The sequence below is a fragment of the Lagopus leucura genome, unplaced genomic scaffold (genome assembly GCF_019238085.1).
Source record: "Lagopus leucura isolate 7727_CA_CO unplaced genomic scaffold, USGS_WTPT01 Super-Scaffold_100043, whole genome shotgun sequence".
NCBI lineage: Eukaryota > Metazoa > Chordata > Aves > Galliformes > Phasianidae > Lagopus > Lagopus leucura.
The window spans coordinates 2,147,194-2,166,260 of record NW_024962290.1 but is presented as its reverse complement, the minus strand read 5'-3'; the positions used below and the strand labels follow the sequence as shown (position 1 = coordinate 2,166,260).

Sequence of the window (19,067 nt, the reverse complement as noted above, 5' to 3'; positions counted from 1 at the left end):
GAGCTGCTTAAACCCACCCCATGATTTGCATTAACGCAGCTTTCACTTCTCTAAGACCTTAATGAATTTCTGCCGTTTGTGACCTCTCCTGAAACACACTTTTTTTCCCTCCCTTTCAATCTGCGAGAAGCCTTACAATAATAGCATTGCTCCCTAGATTTCCTTTACCCCCAAAGCAACCTGGAGTGATTCGGTCACCCAGTGCTGCCGGAGCCCCGGGACCAGTGCTCTGATAAGGGAGGCAGCCGCAGGGACAGGCAGTGGGAGCTGCTGGCACCCCAAGATAACCCCAAACCTCACGCTGCGCGAGCAGGACAGGAACCAGGGCTCAGGCTGTGGCCCCAATGCTTCCTGTTCGACAGAAAGAAACACAGTGAGGCAGCAGCAGCACGAAGCTGTGGGCACCCAGAGGACGCGGTGTTTGTGCCCTGCAGCCCCACGCTCACCCAGCTGCACCGAGGCACGGCCAGGTAAGTGCCTGCAGGCCTGCAGCTCCAGCGCTGCCCTCTCACCACGCTGCTTCTTCCCCTTCTTCCACCCCTCTGTGATGGGCACAGGGAGGCGGTAACATGAAACGTTTCTTGTTGTTTGTTTCCCTCGAAGCAAGAAACGTTAACAGGTTGAAAAGCAAAGCTAAAGGACACGGTTGGTAATTAGAGAGGGTAACTTCAGGCAGTGGCAGAAGGACACAAGGTATTCTCTCACCAAGAAGGCCTCAACGCTTTGCTCAGCTCGGGGTGAGTAACGGACCGCGTGTTTCCTTAAGCCTTACCTTGGTTTACAACAACTTCTGGTTAACTAAAGTGCTGCAAGGAGGCCTGAGGGACGGCCAGGTGGGCAGCGGGGCTCCAGAGGGTGAGTGAGCTATGGATGGGAACAGCAGGGTCATTGTGGTATGGATAATAAGACGTGGAAATAACCTGCTCAGCCTCTCATAGCCCCAAACCCCTTCTGCTGGAACCACCAGCACAACCACCAAAAAGTAGAACGCTGCTGGAATCGCTCAGTAAGCGTTGGGTAAAATTAGAGATGCTTCGGAAGCTGTTGGAAGCTTCAGAATGGCATATTCAGACAAACACAGAGCACAGGAGTGCTGACCATCTCTCGGAAGCACCGGATCACCCGGCCCCACAGCCCCATGCTGCAGCATGCTGTGGTTTGCAGGGGCTTCCTCTGCCCGGTGCAGGAGCAGCATGCTGGTTGGTGGCACATCCAGACCAAAGGAGAGGCTCACCGTAGACTAACAAGCATAGTAGTGTTATATACATAAATGGGTTTTTACTTGCTCGCATTTTTTCCCCCCCGTTAAACTCCATGACTTCCTAATTGCTTGAGACAGAATGAGACCAACAAAGTTTTGCTGTCTTTTTTTTTTTTTTTTTTTGACAAAGAAACTCACCCTGCAGATGCACATGGTGCAATAGTGCAGGTGCTCAGCCGCCCACCTGGTTTCGGGCCACAGAATATCCCCAAATACAGAGCAGAGGAGGAATTTGCGCGGGTCGCAGCACCCACCCCAACGAGCAGCGAGCACAGGGTGAGATGGGTGATGAGCACACTGAGCTCACAGACAGCACATCTCACTATAACCACCACCAGCCCCTGGTTTTAACAGGACGGGGGTCTCGCCATGATCAGCCCCCCAGAACGGACCCGGCCGCGGCATGCAGGCGAGAGCTACGAGGAGAAGTGCGAGCGGCGGCAGGAGACGCGCGAGGCCTTGCGGCGCCGTGGCCACGCACACAGCGCACGGCGGCCGGGCCGCAGCGAGGAGCAGCCACAGAGCCCACGGCAGAGAGAGTTCCTGCGCAGGAGGAACCTTGGCAGCACCACCGGGGAGCTCGGCACACCCGTCCTGCTCCAGGTAATGCTTCACCTCCACCGCGTCGGGGCCCTGATGTGCAAAGCGGCCGTATTTGTTTATGGGCTGCGACAGCCAGGGGCAAAGTGCGTCACCTCCCTCGCAGCGTGTTCCTTCCTGTTTGCTAAGCTAAATGTGAACCAAATGGAGAGCTGCTGCTGTTCCTCCAAGTGCAACCCCTTGTCCTGTCTGCTAAATTAGTTTTGCACTTCTGTAATTACTTTCCCCCCCCCCGAGAACTGCACTGTAAACAACTGGGTTCCTTCCATCACCTTCCCCGCTAGCAGGAACAAAGATCATAAAATTGCTCAGGTTGGAAAAGACCTTAAAGATCATCAAGCCCAATCGCAAGCTAACCATACTACCCTAACTCTAACCACCCTCTGCTAAATCATGCCCCTGAGCACTGCATCCAAATGGCTTTTAAACACATCCAGGGATGATGGAAAAACAAAGGGGAATGGTCTTAAACTGAGACAGGGGAGGTTTAGGCTGGATATTAGGAAGAAGTTTTTCACCCAGAGGGTGGTGAGGCACTGGAACAGGTTGCCCAAGGAGGATGTGGATGCCACATCCCTGCAGGCATTCGAGGCTGGATGTGGCTCTGGGCAGCCTGGGCTGCTGGTTGGGGACCTGCACACAGCAGGGGGTTGGAACTGGATGAGCATTGTATTGCTCATCCTTTATCCATATATCCATATATAAAGGATGATTGCATCCTTTGCAACCCAGGCCATTCTATGATCCTATGGTGATGTGTTTGATGCTCTGCTCCCCGTTGTCTGCCCTGTGCTGTCCAGCTAACAGGAACATGGAGCCTCAGATCTGCAGAAAGATGCAATGCAAAACACCCAGCAGACAAACAGATTTCCTTCTAGATTTGCATCCTGTGCAAAATCAATAGCAGATCCCCATGGGAACAACCGTGCTCTCAGCATCACCTCACTATTCTTCCTCCACCAAAGGCACAAAGCTGGACCCAGCTGCAGCCCTCTGCCCCTTGTTTCACAGACCCTGACACCAGCCATTTCTCATTGCAGCGCCCATGGAGTCACCCCGTGTGCCCATCCACACTCGCCCCACTTGGGCTCAGCAGTCCTACAGGCATTTTGGCTGAAGCCATCCCTGGGCCACGCACCTCTGTGAGCTCCCGAGGTAGGTGAGGGGCACTCGATGGCCCTTCTTCCCCTGAGCACCACAGCATCACATCCCCATTACTCCTGGCTACAGCTGCACCTCCTCAGCACTGCTCAGCAGAGCTCAGCACATGCACAGAGAGGAGCTTTAGGGCCCCAGGTGCATCCTTTCACTTTATTTTCACAGGAACTCAGACTCCTGCAAGCACGAGGGTGAAGGACTCAAGCCAACAGACAGAGTAAGCCCTCCTCCCCTAGGCACAACCCAGCCATGCCCACTCCTTGCTGCCATAACACACAGCCTGCAGACACCTGCACTGTGCCCACAAGGAGAGAGCTGGGCTCTGGGACGCTGTAAGGGCTTGCATTCACCTCACAAGTGTGCTCTCTTTTTCCATTTCAGCTGTGGAAATACAGTTTTCAATAAGGTAAGCAATATACACACGATATACAGCCCTGTTCCCACTGCTGCCTCCAGCTGATTTCACAGCATTTGAATGCTGTAGCCCATTTGTTATTTGTCTGTGAACTGAAACAACTCCATGGTCTGAAATACTTCCTCTTTCCTGCAGGAAATCGTGCAGCTCTCTGGTTACCTGAAGGTAGGCACCAGGCACCACGAGCAGCCCTGGAGCAAGAACAACCATACATTATTATCATGATCAGACCAAGGGCTGCTTCCCCACAGGAGGCCCTGCACCGTGAGCTGCTGCTGAAGCAGAAGATGGTGATCCTGCAGGAGCTGCTCGCCACACTGCTGCACGCCTCTGAGAAGTCCTGGCAGGTACAGGCAGCTGGGGGCTTTGCCATGGGGCAGGGACAGACAGACCATGTAACCACAGTCCCATGGAGCTCGCTTTTCTGTGTCTCAGTATTGCACTTTGGAGATGCTACACATGCAGCACTGTTTGCAAAACAAAGTGCTTCTTTTCTCGCTCTCCACTTTCTGGTTAGGGCAAGTTGAACGCAAGATCAGAGAGAAATTGAGGGGACGTGTGCTTGAAATTTTTCCCTCTGTCCTTATCAGGAGGTAAAGTGGAGGTAATGCATTTTAGGGCTCATTCTTTAGAGACATAGGAAGCGTTTTATGCAGGGTTGTTAAATGAAATGTTAATAGAGAGTCTATCATACCATCAGAAAAAGGGTTTGAAAGTTCTGTTAGGGCACAAAAGCAGCGATAGGGCGAGAGAGTGTAAAAAACAAGTGTTAGATGTACTGTGGTTAGAAGCTTCCGCCTTCGCTTACTTCTTCAAACATAATGCAGGAGGAAAAAACACACTGACACACTGCATGAAGTAGCCATGAAACCTCAGATTAGAAACAGGTGGGTGCACTTTGCTTCTTGCTGTCTCTGCTGCAGAAGGCAGGCTTCCCTTTCACTGGGGGCTACGAATTAAACAAATTCACTCACTGCTGGCACCGCAGGCACAGAGCAAAGCAGGCAGCACCATGCTGGGAAGGGGCAAGGGACAGGGGATGCTGTGGGTGGGTTTGGATGTCCCTTGTATGCTGTGGCAGCTTTAAATTCCTCTCAGTATTTGAGGTTTTAAAGACCTGGAGCTGCAGGTACACGGGTGATCTGGCAGCAACTCTTGAAGTGGTCAGAGTGATTTAAGGAGATGCTCACAGATGCTTCTAGTTTGAAAGAGCAGCTGCACGCCATGCAGGAGGATGGGAGCATTGCAATGCTGTGGGGATCAGCCCCCTGCATCCCCCCATGGTTTTACCTCCAGGATGGAGACTCTCCTGCCACAGCTCTGACACTCAGCTCTTGTCTGTTGTAAAACTGATGGATTCAGAAGTACCGGCAGGCACAGAAAACACAGTCTTTCCTATGGCTGTTAAATTACTTTAGAGCTGTTCTCTTCTTAAAAATTATTTCTTTAATACATTTGCTTCCATTTCTACCTTCTGAAGTTGAACCCAACGCTTGGAAGTGCCTTACAGCCCCGTAGAATCTAAGCTCTGTCACATCCCGTGCTTTACTGTGATTTCATGGACCCATTTTCCTGGCACAAGCATTGTGTTTGTGCAAAGTGGAAGCCCTCCAGAAAAAGCAGTTATTGCTTCACACCAGCTATTCCAAATGGCTCACCAAGGAGTATCGGAAACAGTTCATCAGCCACAGGACAACAACAGCTGCCAGACAGAAGAGTTTTAAAGTCACTGAAGTGGCAGTCATGGAGAAACGCAGCAGCAGAGTTTTTAAGGAAAAAGTTTGGAGCTGCTCAGCCTGGTAACTTCAGAGTTGAGGATGAGGACTATCAAGGGTTCCAATCCAGCATCTCCAAGAGTGGACGCTTTTTGAACCCATTAACCTCAGCCCTCTCCCCTACCTGGAGTTTTGCCCCTGAGTTCCTGCACCAGGACTCTGAGTGATGATCAAAAATCACCAGAGAGGAGAGGAAAGACCATCTGACAGTGATAGCTGCAGGGTTTGGTTGTTGTGTGGTGGTTTGCTTTTTTTAAGCTGGCCCCTTTCATGTCAATAACCATCAGCACAAAGGCTTGGCCAGGATGAGCTCACGTAACTTTTCTGGTCAGAAGCACAACTACTTCTGCCCTCCCACGTATCTGCACAAACCCACCCGGTCTGGTAACAGGCAGTTTATTCCCTATAGGGAAATCTCAGCCCCGTATGTTCTTCTGCCAACTTATAAACTGCATCTCCATAAAAGCAGCCTGCCAGCACATTTCTGCTGTACAGCGTAGGAAGGGGCCGGTGCTCTGCTGCCCTGTACTCTGCACAGTGCACAACAACCATGAAACACCACTGCCCTCCTTTGTAAGCCTCCGCATACAGCAGAACAAATGAACCACAAAGGAAAGACAGGCATAATATTTCATATTTTAAAATGCTTTGCAATATGCCACCTACTTTCTAAGGGGACATAGCCCTCAGGCTATTTTTGTACTGACAACCGAACTGGGAAGCTTTATTCTTTGGGACTGTAAACTTATTCCTGTGCCAATTTAAACAGTGCTAAGACACCAGAGAGTCAGGTTTGGCTTGGGTCTGACAGCTCTTCCCCAAACATCAAGGAGCTGCTTATTCAAAAGCCCAGCTTCAAACACCAGCAAGCAGAAACAATAACGATGCTCTCAGTATCAGTAGTGAAAAAACAGCATATGTGAACTCTGCTAGAAATTGAATCTGAATTTGCATGCAGTCTGGTTTCACAAAACCTAAGTAAAAAGCCCAACAAACACCGAGATGATAACAGGAAAAATGAATCCTTGTTGTTGTCATCCATCCTCCTGCCTGGCTGCTCAGTGTCACAATGCAGACCTGATCTGTTTCCCATGCAAGCTGCAGGATGAGAGCTCAGCACTGCAGGAGCCATCAGCTGGGACTCACAACCTTGTGGCCAGGCAGCAGTTCTACCTCAGGAAGGGTCTCACGTGTAAAGGTTTAACTTCCCCCACAACACACTTATTCTGAGACTGAAGTCTAACTGGAACTCTAAGCACTGAAATACTTTGACCAAATTTAAACACAGTATTATAGAAGAAAATGAACAAAATGCAAACTAACAGTGTTGGAGGCAGAATGTGTAAATCGTGATTGCATACACTGGTCCAATTGTTTTTCCCCAGGGTCAGCTGAATGAAGATAAACTCAAGTGTAAACTGAGGGCCCTGGAAAATCAGCTGCAGGCCTGCACCCAGGTAAGGGCTGATTGTCAGAGCAACAAGCAAGGCTGAAGAAAGGCATGAAAAACTGAATCATGTAATTGGGTCAGGTCTCAGTTTCTAGAGTAATCTGATTAGATACAGATCTGAAAAGTATTTTTCCTCTTTGCTGAAGCAATATTTCACAGCAAATTAGCAGTTGCATTTACACAGTGTGGATTTGCTAATATTCAGTCTTAGCAAGATTAGGAATATATCAGATAAAACCCCTCAAGCACTCTAATTCTTCCTTTAAAGAGTTACTCAAAGGAGTGTGTGAAGAAGATCCTGATAGAGATGGAGGACCAGAAGCAGACCTACGAGCAGAAGGCAAAGGAGGCTCTGCAGAAAATGCTCGAGGACAAACTCCAGGCAGAGCAGCAGCTGCAAAACTCTCAGGTAAGAAACACGTTTGACACCTGGCTTTGCATCTCATCCAGGCCCTTTATTTCAGGGAAAGACAACAACCAGTTTACTGTTTGCAAAGATGCAAAATTACTTTTTTTTTTTTTTTTTTTAAATGCTACCACCCAAAGTCCAAAGGTAACGACAACCTGTGCTCATTTTATGCTGTTTGTAATAACCTGGAGCGGGGCTCATATCTGTTTCTCTTAGAGGTGCCTGGCTGCGGCGAGGGAGGACCTTGCCTTCTGGAAGGAGCACTACACCATGCTCAAATCCGAGTGGGCCCAGATGGCCAAGGCACACAGCGAGCTCAAGAGCAACCTTCACGCCCTGCAAAGCCAACTGCAGGTACATCAGACCCCCATGGGAGCAGCGCTGCAGCCCAAGGGAGCCCATGTTTTCTGATTTGCAAACAGCCCACAGGCTGAGATCATTTCATACAAAAGCCCTTTGGTGAAGTTGCTGTTACTGCACACCCAGTCCTTGCTTCTCACCACAGCACACGGCTACAAGGAATGAGGAGCTCTGCCAGGCCCTGGACTTCCTGCAGCACGAGCATGCCGAGCTCCAGCAGCGTGCTGACAGCCTGCAGCAGGACAACCAGCTCCAAGCCAAGCGTATCGGCAACATCGAAGGTACCACTCCTTCAGGGAAAGGCAGAAAGCAAGGACATAATCTGAAAGCCCTGGCTCTTGGAGCCTAGTACACCCAAAGCAATCTGTATCTGAATGCATTGCATAACCTCAGCTTACTGAGAGCCTTTGGTTTCCAAAGGGTCCCAAATTAAAGATTAAAAGGGTTTCAGAAAGAAGGGTGGAATGGGAAACTTCCATACCTGCATGTAGATATTTGCATGAACACTGGTTTTCTTATTATTTCAGGTAAATTGCAAAAAGAGCAAAATCAGAAGCTAATATTGGAGGCAACAATCAGCCACCTGCACAGTGAGTAACACAAAGAAGTACAATGTGAAAGCACTGCATTACTGCTGTAGCAACGACAGCGTCTTGTTTTGTCCCCAGACCTGATGCAGAACCAGACCAATGAGCAGAAAACACAGGAAGTGGTGGTGCAAAGGAAAGGTCAGCAAACTTTCTAACTTCCACCTAAAGCTGCTCTAACTTGACATGGGAATGTCAGAAGTGACTCCAGGAGAGGAGAAGTCTGTATTTCTTTAGAATAAAGGATTATATTAAAGCTACACAAAACTAGTTACGATTCTATGATTATATTTTGGTAGTTAACATTAAAAGACAAGTTTATTTTTGAGGCAGATACTTTACAAAAAAATAAATGGTTTTCATTCCAAGTTCTTTTTCAGTGGCTATGCCATTTTGAAAAAAAAATCAGCTTGTAGCTGCAATTACAGCTGTACTTCTGTACTTAAAGAAAGCAGTAAAAGAAACTTAAGCTCTTCCTCCCTTCCATTGGTAAGTGTTTGAAAACATTTCTCTAAAGACTATCAGCTTGCATCTACAGGAGAGGCAAGCCTATGATAACTGAGCTCCTCTCTGTACATAGCTTGCAAATATTATCTTCAAACTATGCTAAGTAGAGAAGCTACAAAGCAAACTGGAGGTCAAGACGTGTTTCTCACCAGCAGCCTGACTGTTTTCTAGATCAGGTTTTCACCATGCAGAACCCACCTCTCACTCCTGCCAAGGAAATGCAAAATGCAATGTCTGAGCATCCCAAGGAGAAGGCAGAAGAAAGCCTGAGGAATGAGATGCAGGAAAGGACATTCCAGCTTACAGCAAAGGAGAAAGAGGTGAGGAAGTCACTGCTGGGACAGCAACCCTGTCAGGGATTGAGATGCCTTTTAGGTGCTCTCAGGAGCATAGAAAAACAGCACATTAAAGCTCCTGGAGGCAGCCAGAGCTGCAGGCTGCACCTAGTATCCACCAAAAGGATTTACTCTGCTTTATTTCTGTTCTGATACCAGCCTCAGATGAAGCTCACAGTTTCTGCTGGCAGGGATAGGGCACCAAGCAGCCATGCCTAGAACCACTGCTTCAGACAAACCCATTTCTGTTCATGGGAAAAAAGATAAAGCCACTCTTGAACAGCCAAAGCCTTAGGCATAAAGGAAGCGTGGGAGGGGGAGGTAGGAAGGCTCATAAATAAATAACAACAAAAAAAACCCTGTAACATCTGACCAAAAAGCCCTCAGCTTTCTGACCTTCTGCAGGGTGCTTACCACATAAGCAATTATTTCAGGACAAAAAACCAGTAGCACAAACTGTTCTTGCACACCAACAGTCTCACACATCTTACTGCAGAACTCATAACAGGGACTTATAAAAATAAGATCCATGACTTACCAGAGCTGAGGAACACACCAGAACCTGTTCCACTAACTCCTCCAGAACGGTGCCCACATCACCTGGGGAAGGGGCTTAGCTGAGTGTAATCACAGCAAAAGGGAACAGCTGTGGGTGCCAGCTGCATTGGCTCGCACAGAAGGACATGAACCCTGATGTTCCACCCCACATCTTTTTCCTGATTTGTATGTGGTCAGAAGAAGTGGTTATTTTTTTTTTTCTTTCTTTTCTTTCACATAATGTGAAAGATGGCAGTAGAAGCAAGCAGATCACAGGATGGGAGCAGCCAGGGCACTGTCTGGGCCCCCACCTAACACTGAAACCTGCTCTATCCTATATAGGTATGTAAGGGCATGTGAGCAGCAGAAGGGGAAATCCCCCCTTGTCCCACTGCCCACACACAGGTGAAGCACCATAGCTGCTGCGGGAGCCCTGCCTGTTCTGGGGTGCCTGAAGCCACAGGACTCCCTCCTGCTGACCCCTGCCTCCATTCCCCCTCCTCCAAGTGCCAGGAGCTGCGTGCAGAGCTGGAGGCACTAAGTGAGGAGTACCGCTGCTGCCTGAGCTGCCTGCGCCAGTGCCGCCAGGAGCTCAACCAAAGCCAGATGGTGAAGGTGGGACCGACCCTCACCCCTTCCTTGTGGCAGCTGCACATCACCCTGGGAAACACTCCTTTATTTGGGGGCAGTGTGGAAGGATGAGCAGCATGCCTGTTAGGGATGGGATGAGTGGTTTCTTCTCCCCATCACCTCCTGGTTACATTTGCTTCCTTTCGCAGAGACAACGCGGTAACTGGCTCCCTCTTCTGCTGGCAGTGATAGCAATAGCCACGGCTGCTGTGCTGGCCAGCTACAGACCATGAGCACCTCCTCAGTGACCTCCGTGCACAACTGACTCCTGACCTGCTGGCAGCAATCTGCCCTCACTGCAGTGCTTCTGCCGCTCCTTGCCTGCTTCATACCCCAAGCTGGTCTCGGCCAGACAAACTGACACGGCTCCAATAAATGTGGGGAGATCACCCTTCTCTTCCATGTGAGTTATTCGTTAACTGAGGGTTGCACTGCTTGGTCCCTGCACAAAGCCATTCAAATGGCATCTCTCGGACTCATGGGGGCAGCAAGGATCGTGTGTCCCATGCATTTGGGAGCCAAGCTGTGTGCATATAGAGAAACAACAATGCAATTCCCTTCATTTGTCGTTTCAGTGCATGGGAAATATTCCACCCTACACCATCTTTTCTGGCAGCCAGCAATAAAACTGCATACCACCCAAGCTGAGCACCCTTCACACCATCTGCTCAGCCCAGGCTCAGCCATACCCCAGCTTCCCTCATGGCCAAGCACCCTCAGCCACGTCTGCTTCTCTTTCATGCTCAGCACACTACTTTGGCAGAGCCAGGTTTTCCCACCCATCAGAGCTGTGCAGCCTTTATGGCAGTGCTTGTCCCTTGCTCTAAGCACGGGCTCAGACACGAGGTGTGACACCACATCACACACACAATAAAGAGCCTACAACAAACTTCACAAACTAAGAATACTGCCGTGTTAGCATTTTTTATTAATCCTCAGTCGTTCACAGCAAATAAATACACACAATAACACACTCCACAGTCAGGATCCAGGCTGTGGAGCTGCTCTGTTTGTTCATCCACATACTTAGGACACGCATGGACTTGATCCACACCTGGCCTGGTCAGGCCCAAACCCATCTGGTTCTTGCTCGGGGCCTCCTAGAACTGCCTCAGTGGGTTCCCCACCTCACTCCCTGAGGCACGTGAGGAACAGGATGAAAAGCCAGTGTTTGTCCATCTGTCACAAGGCAACTGCAGGCAGCAACACCACCTTGCTGGAAATGCAGAGATCAATAAAGTCGCTCTGTGCACAGAAGTCATCCCTCAGCTCTTTGCTCCAGGCGTCCAGCACCTCTTGCAGCTCCACGCAGAGGCTCTCAGGGATACTGAAGGAGCAGATCTGCACCTGGAGCCCTCCCTGTATCCTGGGGCAGGAGGCCCGGGCCGTGAATACCCTGAGTGGCGTCAGCGCCAGGCAGTTCTCAGCACCCTCCTCCACAGGGAAGGTGTAGGCTGCCGGATAGCCCAGCAGCACCCCGAACACGGTGCAGAGATTCCAACCCGTGGCCACGACCTCACTGCAGGACACGGGGCTGTCTGCAGCCTCCTCCGCAGCCACGAGGTGGGCCAGGAGGGCCTCCACGTGTTCCCTGACGGCCGCAGCTTCAGCTGGGCCGCAGAGCGCAGGACCGGACCGCGCCGCCGCCACGTCAATGAAAGGCCCGGGGCGGGCACGGAGCGCGGCCTCCAGCTGTCGCCGAGCGCGGCCCGGGTGCAGCAGCAGCACCTCGCCCGCCACGCCCAGCAGGTGCAGGCGGCCCAGGCCCAGCCCGGCCTCCCGCAGCCGCTCCACGTAACACCGCAGCTCGGCGGGCCCCGCCGCCCCGCAGTCGTACAGCAGCGCCGGCTTCAGCCCCGCCGCCACCGCCAGCACCTCTCCGGCCAGCTGCAGTGCGCGGGCCGCCGCCAGCCGCCGCCCGGACCCGGCCCCCAGCGCCTGCCGAGCCGCCGCCACCAGCTGCGGGGCGGGCAGAACGGCCTGCGCATCGCCTCGGCCCTTGGGGCCCATGGCCGAGCCCCGGCCCAGAGTAGCGGCGCACCCGGCGCCCGCGGCTTCCGGCCCGGCCACAGCGCCACGCGACGCCGGGGCGGAGCGGCCTATGGCGGCGGGGCAGGCCTCACCGAGGCGGTGCTGAACGCGAAAGAAGGCGGAGCGGAGCGATGCTGGAGCTCAGAGCTCCCCCTGCCTTTAGGCGTTATTCTAACGCACGCGCGGAAAGAGACGTGAAATAGAAAGCACAGGGGGAGGAACATGAGCTGGCCTGAAAGCTTGGAGCTGTCAGAGGCTGGTTAAACAGAAATAAAATAAGGCGAGATAACGTTAAGGCAATTTTAATAGAGTACAGATTAGTTTTTCCTCTCTCCCACTCAAATCTTTATATACAGGATGTCAGTATTTGGTTTAAAAAATATTACAGAATTACAAATCTGATTTATACATAGTGGTGGGTTAAGCAAGCAGCTAAAAACAGTGACCGAGCTAGAAGCATTCCTTATTCCCTTTATTTATAACACTCTCCCAAGAAAAGTACCATGAGACTGTGGAAATTCAATCAGAAAACCAGATTTACAGATTTCTTTCAGGTTCAGGCAAGGCACTTATCAAAGTTTTCTTATATACACATGGGAGGGAACAGCACAGGAGGATCAAGTGCCTGTCACTGCGCGGGCAGCGGCTGTGCCATGTGCATGGTAGGGGCCTGCATCGGCCACCCCTCCTGGTGGGTCTGCAACAGGCGGTACAGCTGCTTCAGGTGAGCTACAATGTTGTCCTTGATGTCAGGAGTAGAGATCTGGAGCCGCACGCTGCCGCTGTCAAAGGAGCGCGTGAAGTCACCGGAAAACATCTCGTATATCATCCGGGCCACAACAGGGATGACCTGTTGAAGAAATCCACCATTTCAGCCTAGCCATCACACAGTACATTTCTGTTCCTCGGCAAGGACTCCTTGCCAGAGAAGGTTCCCTGCAGGATAGTTTCCACAGACACCTAAAGCACACTCGCAGCTCAATGCTATTTGGCAAAAGAGCATCTGCATATGCTGTGACAAAATCCAGCAGCCCTGTTGGGATTTCCCCCTGCCAGTGGTCACAGAAGAGAACAACAGTACTCTGGTTCCTGTGGGTATCAATCTAGAGCCAGTGCATTGCTCCAGCAGGGTTATCACACGTCACTCCAAGGCCTTCATTCCTACCTGAACCACGATCAGCTTTCTCTCCCGAGGTTTTCCATCAGGCCACTCTTCCCCAAAACAGAAATAGATCTCAAATGGTGGCTGTTTCTCAATTTGTCCTTTCTGGTGGGCAATCAGCTCTAAGAAGAAAAGCAGAATGCTGCAGGTTTGTCCACTTTTTGGATAGGAATGCTTACCATGTCCCACCCACATTGTGCCAGGTCTCAACTATGCTCCCTTGCCAGAGCTGCTTCTTGCATATCCACAATTACAGCCTGTTTCTTGAATACACAAAAGCTTTCTTTAAAAGCAAACCCACCAGCAGCTCAGACCATTAAATAAGCCACTCCACAGTCCATCAAGGTTAGGGGAAGCAAGGACAATTACTCACGCTCCATGCATATGCAAACTAATTAGCACATTCAAACCAACCCACAGGACAGACCGCCCTTTCCAAACGTCACCAGGATCCAAAGTTATCTTCCAGAAGCAGAAGCTACCTACCACTTAGGAACGTTTCCAAACAGAAGAGTTTGACTTTCTTTTGCCTCTCAATCAAATTTGGTGTAGTGGCAGAAGGTGCACAGGGACCGGACCAGTACACCTTGCACTGGCAGAGCCGCACAGCGTAGATGGCATGGCCACTGACCTCCAGGATCAGTCCCCTGTCCATAACATCCAGCAGCCGACTGGTGAAGATCTTTTGCTTTTCATTGGTGATTTGCTCTGTTCCTGGAAACCTTACTTGTTCCAAATTAATTGGCCCAAAGAGCTCTTCCTGGTCTGGCATAGGACCCAGCTCTCCGTAGAACAGTCTGCATCCCTGTGGGTTGCTCACAGTTGTTGTCTGCCCAGTCTCCTTTCCTCGATATTCGAACTTGATTTCTAGGTCTGTCACTGAGAGAAACTGTCAGTAGGACTTTTCCTGGACCTCTGCACATACATCAGCAGTAAAGACATATCACACAATACAAGCTAGGCTTCCAGGGATGTTTTAGCTATACACAGATGCTAACGAGCAAAAAAGGATTTAAAAATGGTTTTGATTTTTTAAGAACAATGACAGAAGCACTACAAACCCATGAACGTACTTGGAAGAGAGCTGATCCAGAGCTCCGGGCTGCTGAAGAAGTCATGCTGCAAAGCAGTCGGGGGCATCTCCATATCCAGAGGTTCATTCTTTGGCCACACAGCTTCAGGGCTGCAGTTCTCTGCGCTGGCTGGAGCCATCGGAGAATCTACAGAAGGGAATTGACTCTTTCCTAAGCCAAGTCTTAATTTCAAGCACGCACCAATATACAAGCAAATAACTTCACTATTACATTACAGCCTATGGTACCAACCATTGATATTAAGAAATGGAAATGTCTCTTGAATAGGGACATGCTGAGATGGATTCAATTCTTCCTCTTCATCCTCATCAAGATCATTTTCCTTCTCATCCCATGGAGCTGAGCCAGTGGAACCTGCAAACAAGCACAAAGTGGGCAGACAATGGGTATGAAACACTGCAGGGCAAGGAGCTACTGTGTGAAGATGTATTAATTTTAGTACAGGCATACTATGGCTCAAAGTCCTCTTCAGGTGCAGCTGGGCTTACAGCAGCTGCCAGGCACTGCACACAAAGGCAGCTCGGGAGTTAATGCCACGCAGGGAAAGGTGCACGCATTGGACAAACGCCTGCTCAGTAACCAGCTCTGTACCAACAAGGCCCTCACCTGGATTAATGATTGATCCCTGGGACTGCGGGATATCGCACACTTCATAGATTTTCACAGGATTCATGGGCACCTCCTTGGTGCCATCATACATCAAATTGAACTCCCGGCTTTTGTTAAGAGCACATCGGAGCTGGGCTTTCCATTTTGCAGGGTCTGGCTCGTCGACTCCTTCCTGGTATTTTCCTGTTTCCACAGCCCATGCCTGGGGACAAAGTACAGCACGGTGCTCAGTCCAGCCCTCACAACAGAGCCAATTTTATCAGAAATAAAGCTTAGAAACAAATTTAGTGTGAAAATCCTCTTCTGCAGAAGCCTTAACCACAGCTCTTCTGATAACGGCAGCAGACGTTCCCTCCTTAATAGCTTCTCCTATTAAAAGGAGAAGATAAAAATAAATGCATGAAGATGCATGCTCTGAATGTACAAGTTAAGTACCAGCCACACAGGATTGTGCACTGAGTCTCTCTGGGTGTCTCAGCTGTGATACCAGAAACCATTTCTGCAGTCTGGAAGCATCTCCTGTGCAGGGGATGGATTTGGTTACAGCGGCGTGGAGCAGCCCCAGCATCAGAGCATCAGTCATCCATTGACCAGGCAACCATACATCACCAGGCCTGTCATGGTCTGAAAGGGTTAAAGAACTGTACACCTCTCCAGCGCAGTGCCAAGCTTGGCACAGAGCACCAAGGTGCACAGAGTGGCATTTCAAAGAGCCAAGAAAGAGAACAAAACGCACCTGGAATCTGCTACTGAAACGCCTATAGAGCTGTGGGGACAACAATTCGGCCCTTTGTGTAACCAAGCTTCTCCCTCCCTCACCTTGAAGATGGTGTTCTCCTCCTCGTGCTGCGGGCTGTGCCGGGTCGCGTGCTTCCAGGGGATCTGGAACCTCTTGGCTTCTCGGTTCAGCCAGATGAGGCCGGGGTACATCCCACTGTCCACCTGGGCCACCAGCCACGGCTTCAGGCGCACTCTGCGCGGGTGTAACGCCATTGTCTAAGACAGACAGAGGTGAGAGCAGACCAACTGCAGCAGGTTAGTTTGATTTCTCTTGTTTACAAAGTGGACTTCATGAAAAAGCACCCTATGGGGTGCTACTGCTATCAGTTGTTACTGCACACTGAAATCACTGACTCAGCTAGCGACTGTTCTACAGGAGGAGCTACAAACGGGTCACTAAGCAGAGACTGTAAGTATTTCTAGAACAACAACTTGGTAAATATTCCATTAAGTAGAGGTGTACATTATTTGTGTTAATTGGGAAAGCTGAGCCCCAGCCAAGCCCGAGCTGGAAATGCTGCGCAGGAGATAAAGCCACCAGCAAGCCACAGCAAGAACTGACATTGGAATTCCAGAAGCCTCCACGTACCCCTCACTGAATGGGACTCTCACTTTGTTTTCCTTCAGTCCTGTCAGTCTCGCCTTAGAGAGACAAAGCTAAGGGGCCAAATCTGAAGTTTCTGCCCCAACTGAGGTATAGGAGGAATCATCAGCAAGGACAGGACTGCTTTATAAGAGATGGGCTTTCCTCCAGAAGTCATTTAACGTCTGTCCTCAAGTTCCTCAGTGCAGCAGAATCATCTGCAAACATCACTGCAAGGTGCTGACCTGCAGTAACTGCAGTGTTTATCCAGGAGGACACGAACTGCAAGTCCACGCTCATGCTAGAAATCAAGTCATGCTGCCTTAACGGTTTGTTAAGAAAACAAAACTGCGGTTAAACTACAAATCAGATGCCTTAAGTAGTATCTTGTTGCTGCTACATTCGTAACCAGCAATATTCTTCTTCATCAGAACAGACAAAGCCAAAGAGAGTAAACAACTGCCCCCTCTGCAAGAAAAAGTAGCATTTAGCATCTTTTGGGAGGAGGGATTCATGCTACACGTGTTAGAAGGCATATCTCACACATTCATTCTGAGAACTGTATAACAATGAGGAAAAAATGGCAATTTTCCCATTGATAAAGCAAATACAGGAGAAGTAAATCCTTCACCATGAGCCCCAGACACTGCTACTGGAGTTGCAAAATGAGTCTAGCAGCAGAGATAGAGGAGATGATAAAGCCTATCCAAGAACTAGCTCAGGAACACGTTTTATTTGTTCAAATACCTGCAAGTGTTCACACAAAATTAATCTGAACGCAGCTTATTTTATCTGTTAAGCAAAGAAATTGTCCTGATTTCACTGCAAATCCTGTTTAAATAGTACTCGGAAAACGTGCTTAGCCAAGGACCCAGGCATATTAGCAGATATATCTCCAGGTGCTGCAAAAGATCAGAAAGGAATCCTCGACATTATTTTTATGCTTCTGAAAGCTGCTCTATCAGTTATCCGTACACAAAATCCCATCAGAATTAAACACTCCACAAAGTGTTTGCAAAATCACAAAGCCCAGGTTAATTCTGGGCTTAGAATTGAGACAAAAACAACAAAAGTCAGGTATTGATCTCACATGCAAAGGGAAAATCAGCGATTTCTCCTTGGAACAAGGAAATCCTAACCGAAGCTTGTTTCTGCAACTTCTCATGCATTTAACTTTAGTACAAGCAGCCTCTCTGCCTCCAGTAACACACACATCTGCAAGGCCAAGATGGAATAGAAACCCATACGCACCACAGAGAAAAATTCATGCCTGCCTTTCATAGAAAACGGATTCAGTCACGTGCACAGAGCATTGGCATTGCTCATTAGGATCAAACTGTCCCCTGGGTGACAGCCAGCCCCTGTCAATACCAGATGTTACAATGCTTTATGACCTTTTATCACCAATGACTTGTTGACACACTACGAGAGCAAACCAACTTGAATCCATTGCAGCAGACAGTGACTCAGCCCCTCACAGCCTTCAACTTCCAGCCCAAGAATCCGCGACCACCGGGCGCTGCGAGGGCAAAATGTTACCCAGCAAGAGCTCACGGGGGGCTGGGAAACGAACAAGCACCTCACAGCCCAGCAGTGAAAGTCAGAGCCAACCAGTTGATTTCAGTGACCCTCAGCACAGCTGTCAGCCAATGTAACAGCACGCAGCACCACGCTGCATAGGGGCTGCTCTGGGTCAGGGTGAATAGCCCGTGTGCCCCGAGCTGAAGGATGCTCCGTGCCCCTCCTGCCTCCCTCCTGCACGCCTCTCCCCATAGCATTGCAGCCCACGGGTTTTCCCAGCTGCAGCGCTTTCAGGCTCTGCCAGCACCGCCAACACTCAGCACCTTCCCAACCAGCTCACAGCCTCTAAGCAAGGAAGGGGCGTTCTCTGGGTGCAGCTTTGCAGTACCACGGGCTGCCACCTCGTTCCTCACTTGTTACCTTTGTTTGATGACATTCTCGTGCATCTGGTGGATTTTTTTTTCCTTCCCAAAGGCAAGCAGCTCAACCCTCATATCAGTATTCCCACCGACAAACACGCTGAACTTTCATCCAGTTAGCTGACACTCCACCACCCCCCCGCACGGGGAACCTACGGCTCCCACATCTCGCAGCTTTGTACATCACCGCTTCCCCAAAGCCCCACAGCCCCTCGCTGCGGCCATTAACCCTTTCAGCACCATTCACCCTCGCGATTCCCACGACAGAGATGAAAGGAAGGGGCCTCCCAGGTGCCGGGTCTCATAGCTGTGCTATGGGAACAGCCGTCGCGGCACGGGGGAACGAGAGCCACTCCGTCCTGCCTTCGGGCTTCGCTTCTGCTGACTTCAAAGACATCGCTTAAGGCTAACGGCAGCACGACCCATGCGAGCAGACAGAGAAGGCAATAAACGGACACGGGCCGGGCAGTCCCCTCCCCTTACAGCCCGGAACGGGCCGGGCAGGAACACCACGGGACGCCTCCCGGCGCCGCCTCGCACAGAGCCGAATCCTCTCCCCATCGGCCGCCTTCCAACTCCGTCGCGGCCCCGCGCCCCGACCCGCTCCGCCGGAACCCCGCACCGAGCGAGTCCCGAGAGCGGCCCCGCACCGCCCGGCCCCGCCGCACAGCTGGATCCCGCGCCACTCACCGCTCCGCTCCGCCGGGGGTTGCCGCGCCGAGGCAGGGGCCGCTCCGCTCCGCGCCCCGGGGCTCTCCGCCGCCCCGCGGGGCCCGCGCGTGGGCGCAGCGGCGGGGCGGCGCCGGCGGAGGAGCGAAGGGGGGAGCGCGGCGGCGGCGGCGCG

General features: G+C 50.8%; 3 protein-coding genes across 13 annotated transcripts; 1 reads left to right on the top strand and 2 right to left on the bottom strand.

Moving 5' to 3' along the window:
* The first annotated feature begins 13 nt into the window (after positions 1-13).
* TRAF3IP3 (TRAF3 interacting protein 3) lies at positions 14-10,415 on the top strand. 8 transcript variants are annotated; one of them, XM_042884374.1, is made up of 18 exons: positions 14-470; positions 604-737; positions 1,392-1,537; positions 1,616-1,864; positions 2,902-3,016; positions 3,185-3,236; positions 3,401-3,425; positions 3,570-3,599; positions 3,686-3,781; positions 6,595-6,666; positions 6,928-7,068; positions 7,285-7,422; positions 7,574-7,709; positions 7,956-8,018; positions 8,097-8,156; positions 8,694-8,842; positions 9,902-10,009; positions 10,174-10,415. In XM_042884374.1, exons 4-18 carry the CDS (start codon positions 1,631-1,633, stop codon positions 10,255-10,257), a joined length of 1,503 nt encoding a protein of 500 aa, XP_042740308.1. In that variant the 5' UTR covers positions 14-470; positions 604-737; positions 1,392-1,537; positions 1,616-1,630; the 3' UTR covers positions 10,258-10,415. The 8 variants fall into 8 exon arrangements, 7 of the variants coding, with proteins under 7 accessions (XP_042740308.1, XP_042740312.1, XP_042740307.1 ...); XM_042884378.1 differs by lacking the exon at positions 10,174-10,415 and adding an exon at positions 9,737-9,799 and having other exon boundaries at positions 9,902-9,969; XR_006181240.1 differs by lacking the exons at positions 9,902-10,009; positions 10,174-10,415 and adding an exon at positions 8,396-8,504 and having other exon boundaries at positions 8,694-8,784.
* Positions 10,416-10,929: 514 nt separating this feature from the next.
* CUNH1orf74 (chromosome unknown C1orf74 homolog) lies at positions 10,930-12,034 on the bottom strand. Its single transcript, XM_042884381.1, has one exon. It carries the CDS (start codon positions 12,032-12,034, stop codon positions 11,207-11,209), a length of 828 nt encoding a protein of 275 aa, XP_042740315.1. The 3' UTR covers positions 10,930-11,206.
* Positions 12,035-12,341: 307 nt separating this feature from the next.
* Positions 12,342-18,957, bottom strand: IRF6 (interferon regulatory factor 6). Of its 4 annotated transcripts, none has more exons than XM_042884444.1 (8): positions 18,914-18,957; positions 15,740-15,916; positions 14,918-15,122; positions 14,543-14,665; positions 14,291-14,437; positions 13,704-14,096; positions 13,221-13,339; positions 12,342-12,905 (listed from the first exon to the last, which is right to left on the bottom strand). In XM_042884444.1, exons 2-8 carry the CDS (start codon positions 15,911-15,913, stop codon positions 12,684-12,686), a joined length of 1,383 nt encoding a protein of 460 aa, XP_042740378.1. In that variant the 5' UTR covers positions 15,914-15,916; positions 18,914-18,957; the 3' UTR covers positions 12,342-12,683. The 4 variants fall into 4 exon arrangements, with proteins under 4 accessions (XP_042740378.1, XP_042740376.1, XP_042740375.1 ...); XM_042884442.1 differs by having other exon boundaries at positions 15,740-15,946; positions 18,914-18,954; XM_042884441.1 differs by lacking the exon at positions 18,914-18,957 and adding an exon at positions 18,464-18,751.
* Between the last annotated feature and the right edge of the window lie 110 nt (positions 18,958-19,067).

Excerpts from the sequence above, each read along its gene's own strand:
- TRAF3IP3 (XM_042884373.1), top strand. The coding sequence starts at position 1,631 with ATGATCAGCCCCCCAGAACGGACCCGGCCGCGGCATGCAGGCGAGAGC. Across the intron at positions 3,426-3,569 it reads GAAATACAGTTTTCAATAAG|GAAATCGTGCAGCTCTCTGG; the intron begins GTAAGCAATATA and ends TCTTTCCTGCAG. Across the intron at positions 8,157-8,693 it reads AGTGGTGGTGCAAAGGAAAG|ATCAGGTTTTCACCATGCAG; the intron begins GTCAGCAAACTT and ends ACTGTTTTCTAG.
- IRF6 (XM_042884441.1), bottom strand. Across the intron at positions 15,123-15,739 it reads AGGAGAACACCATCTTCAAG|GCATGGGCTGTGGAAACAGG; the intron begins GTGAGGGAGGGA and ends CTTTGTCCCCAG. Across the intron at positions 12,906-13,220 it reads GAAAGCTGATCGTGGTTCAG|GTCATCCCTGTTGTGGCCCG; the intron begins GTAGGAATGAAG and ends TTTCTTCAACAG.
- CUNH1orf74 (XM_042884381.1), bottom strand. The coding sequence starts at position 12,034 with ATGGGCCCCAAGGGCCGAGGCGATGCGCAGGCCGTTCTGCCCGCCCCG.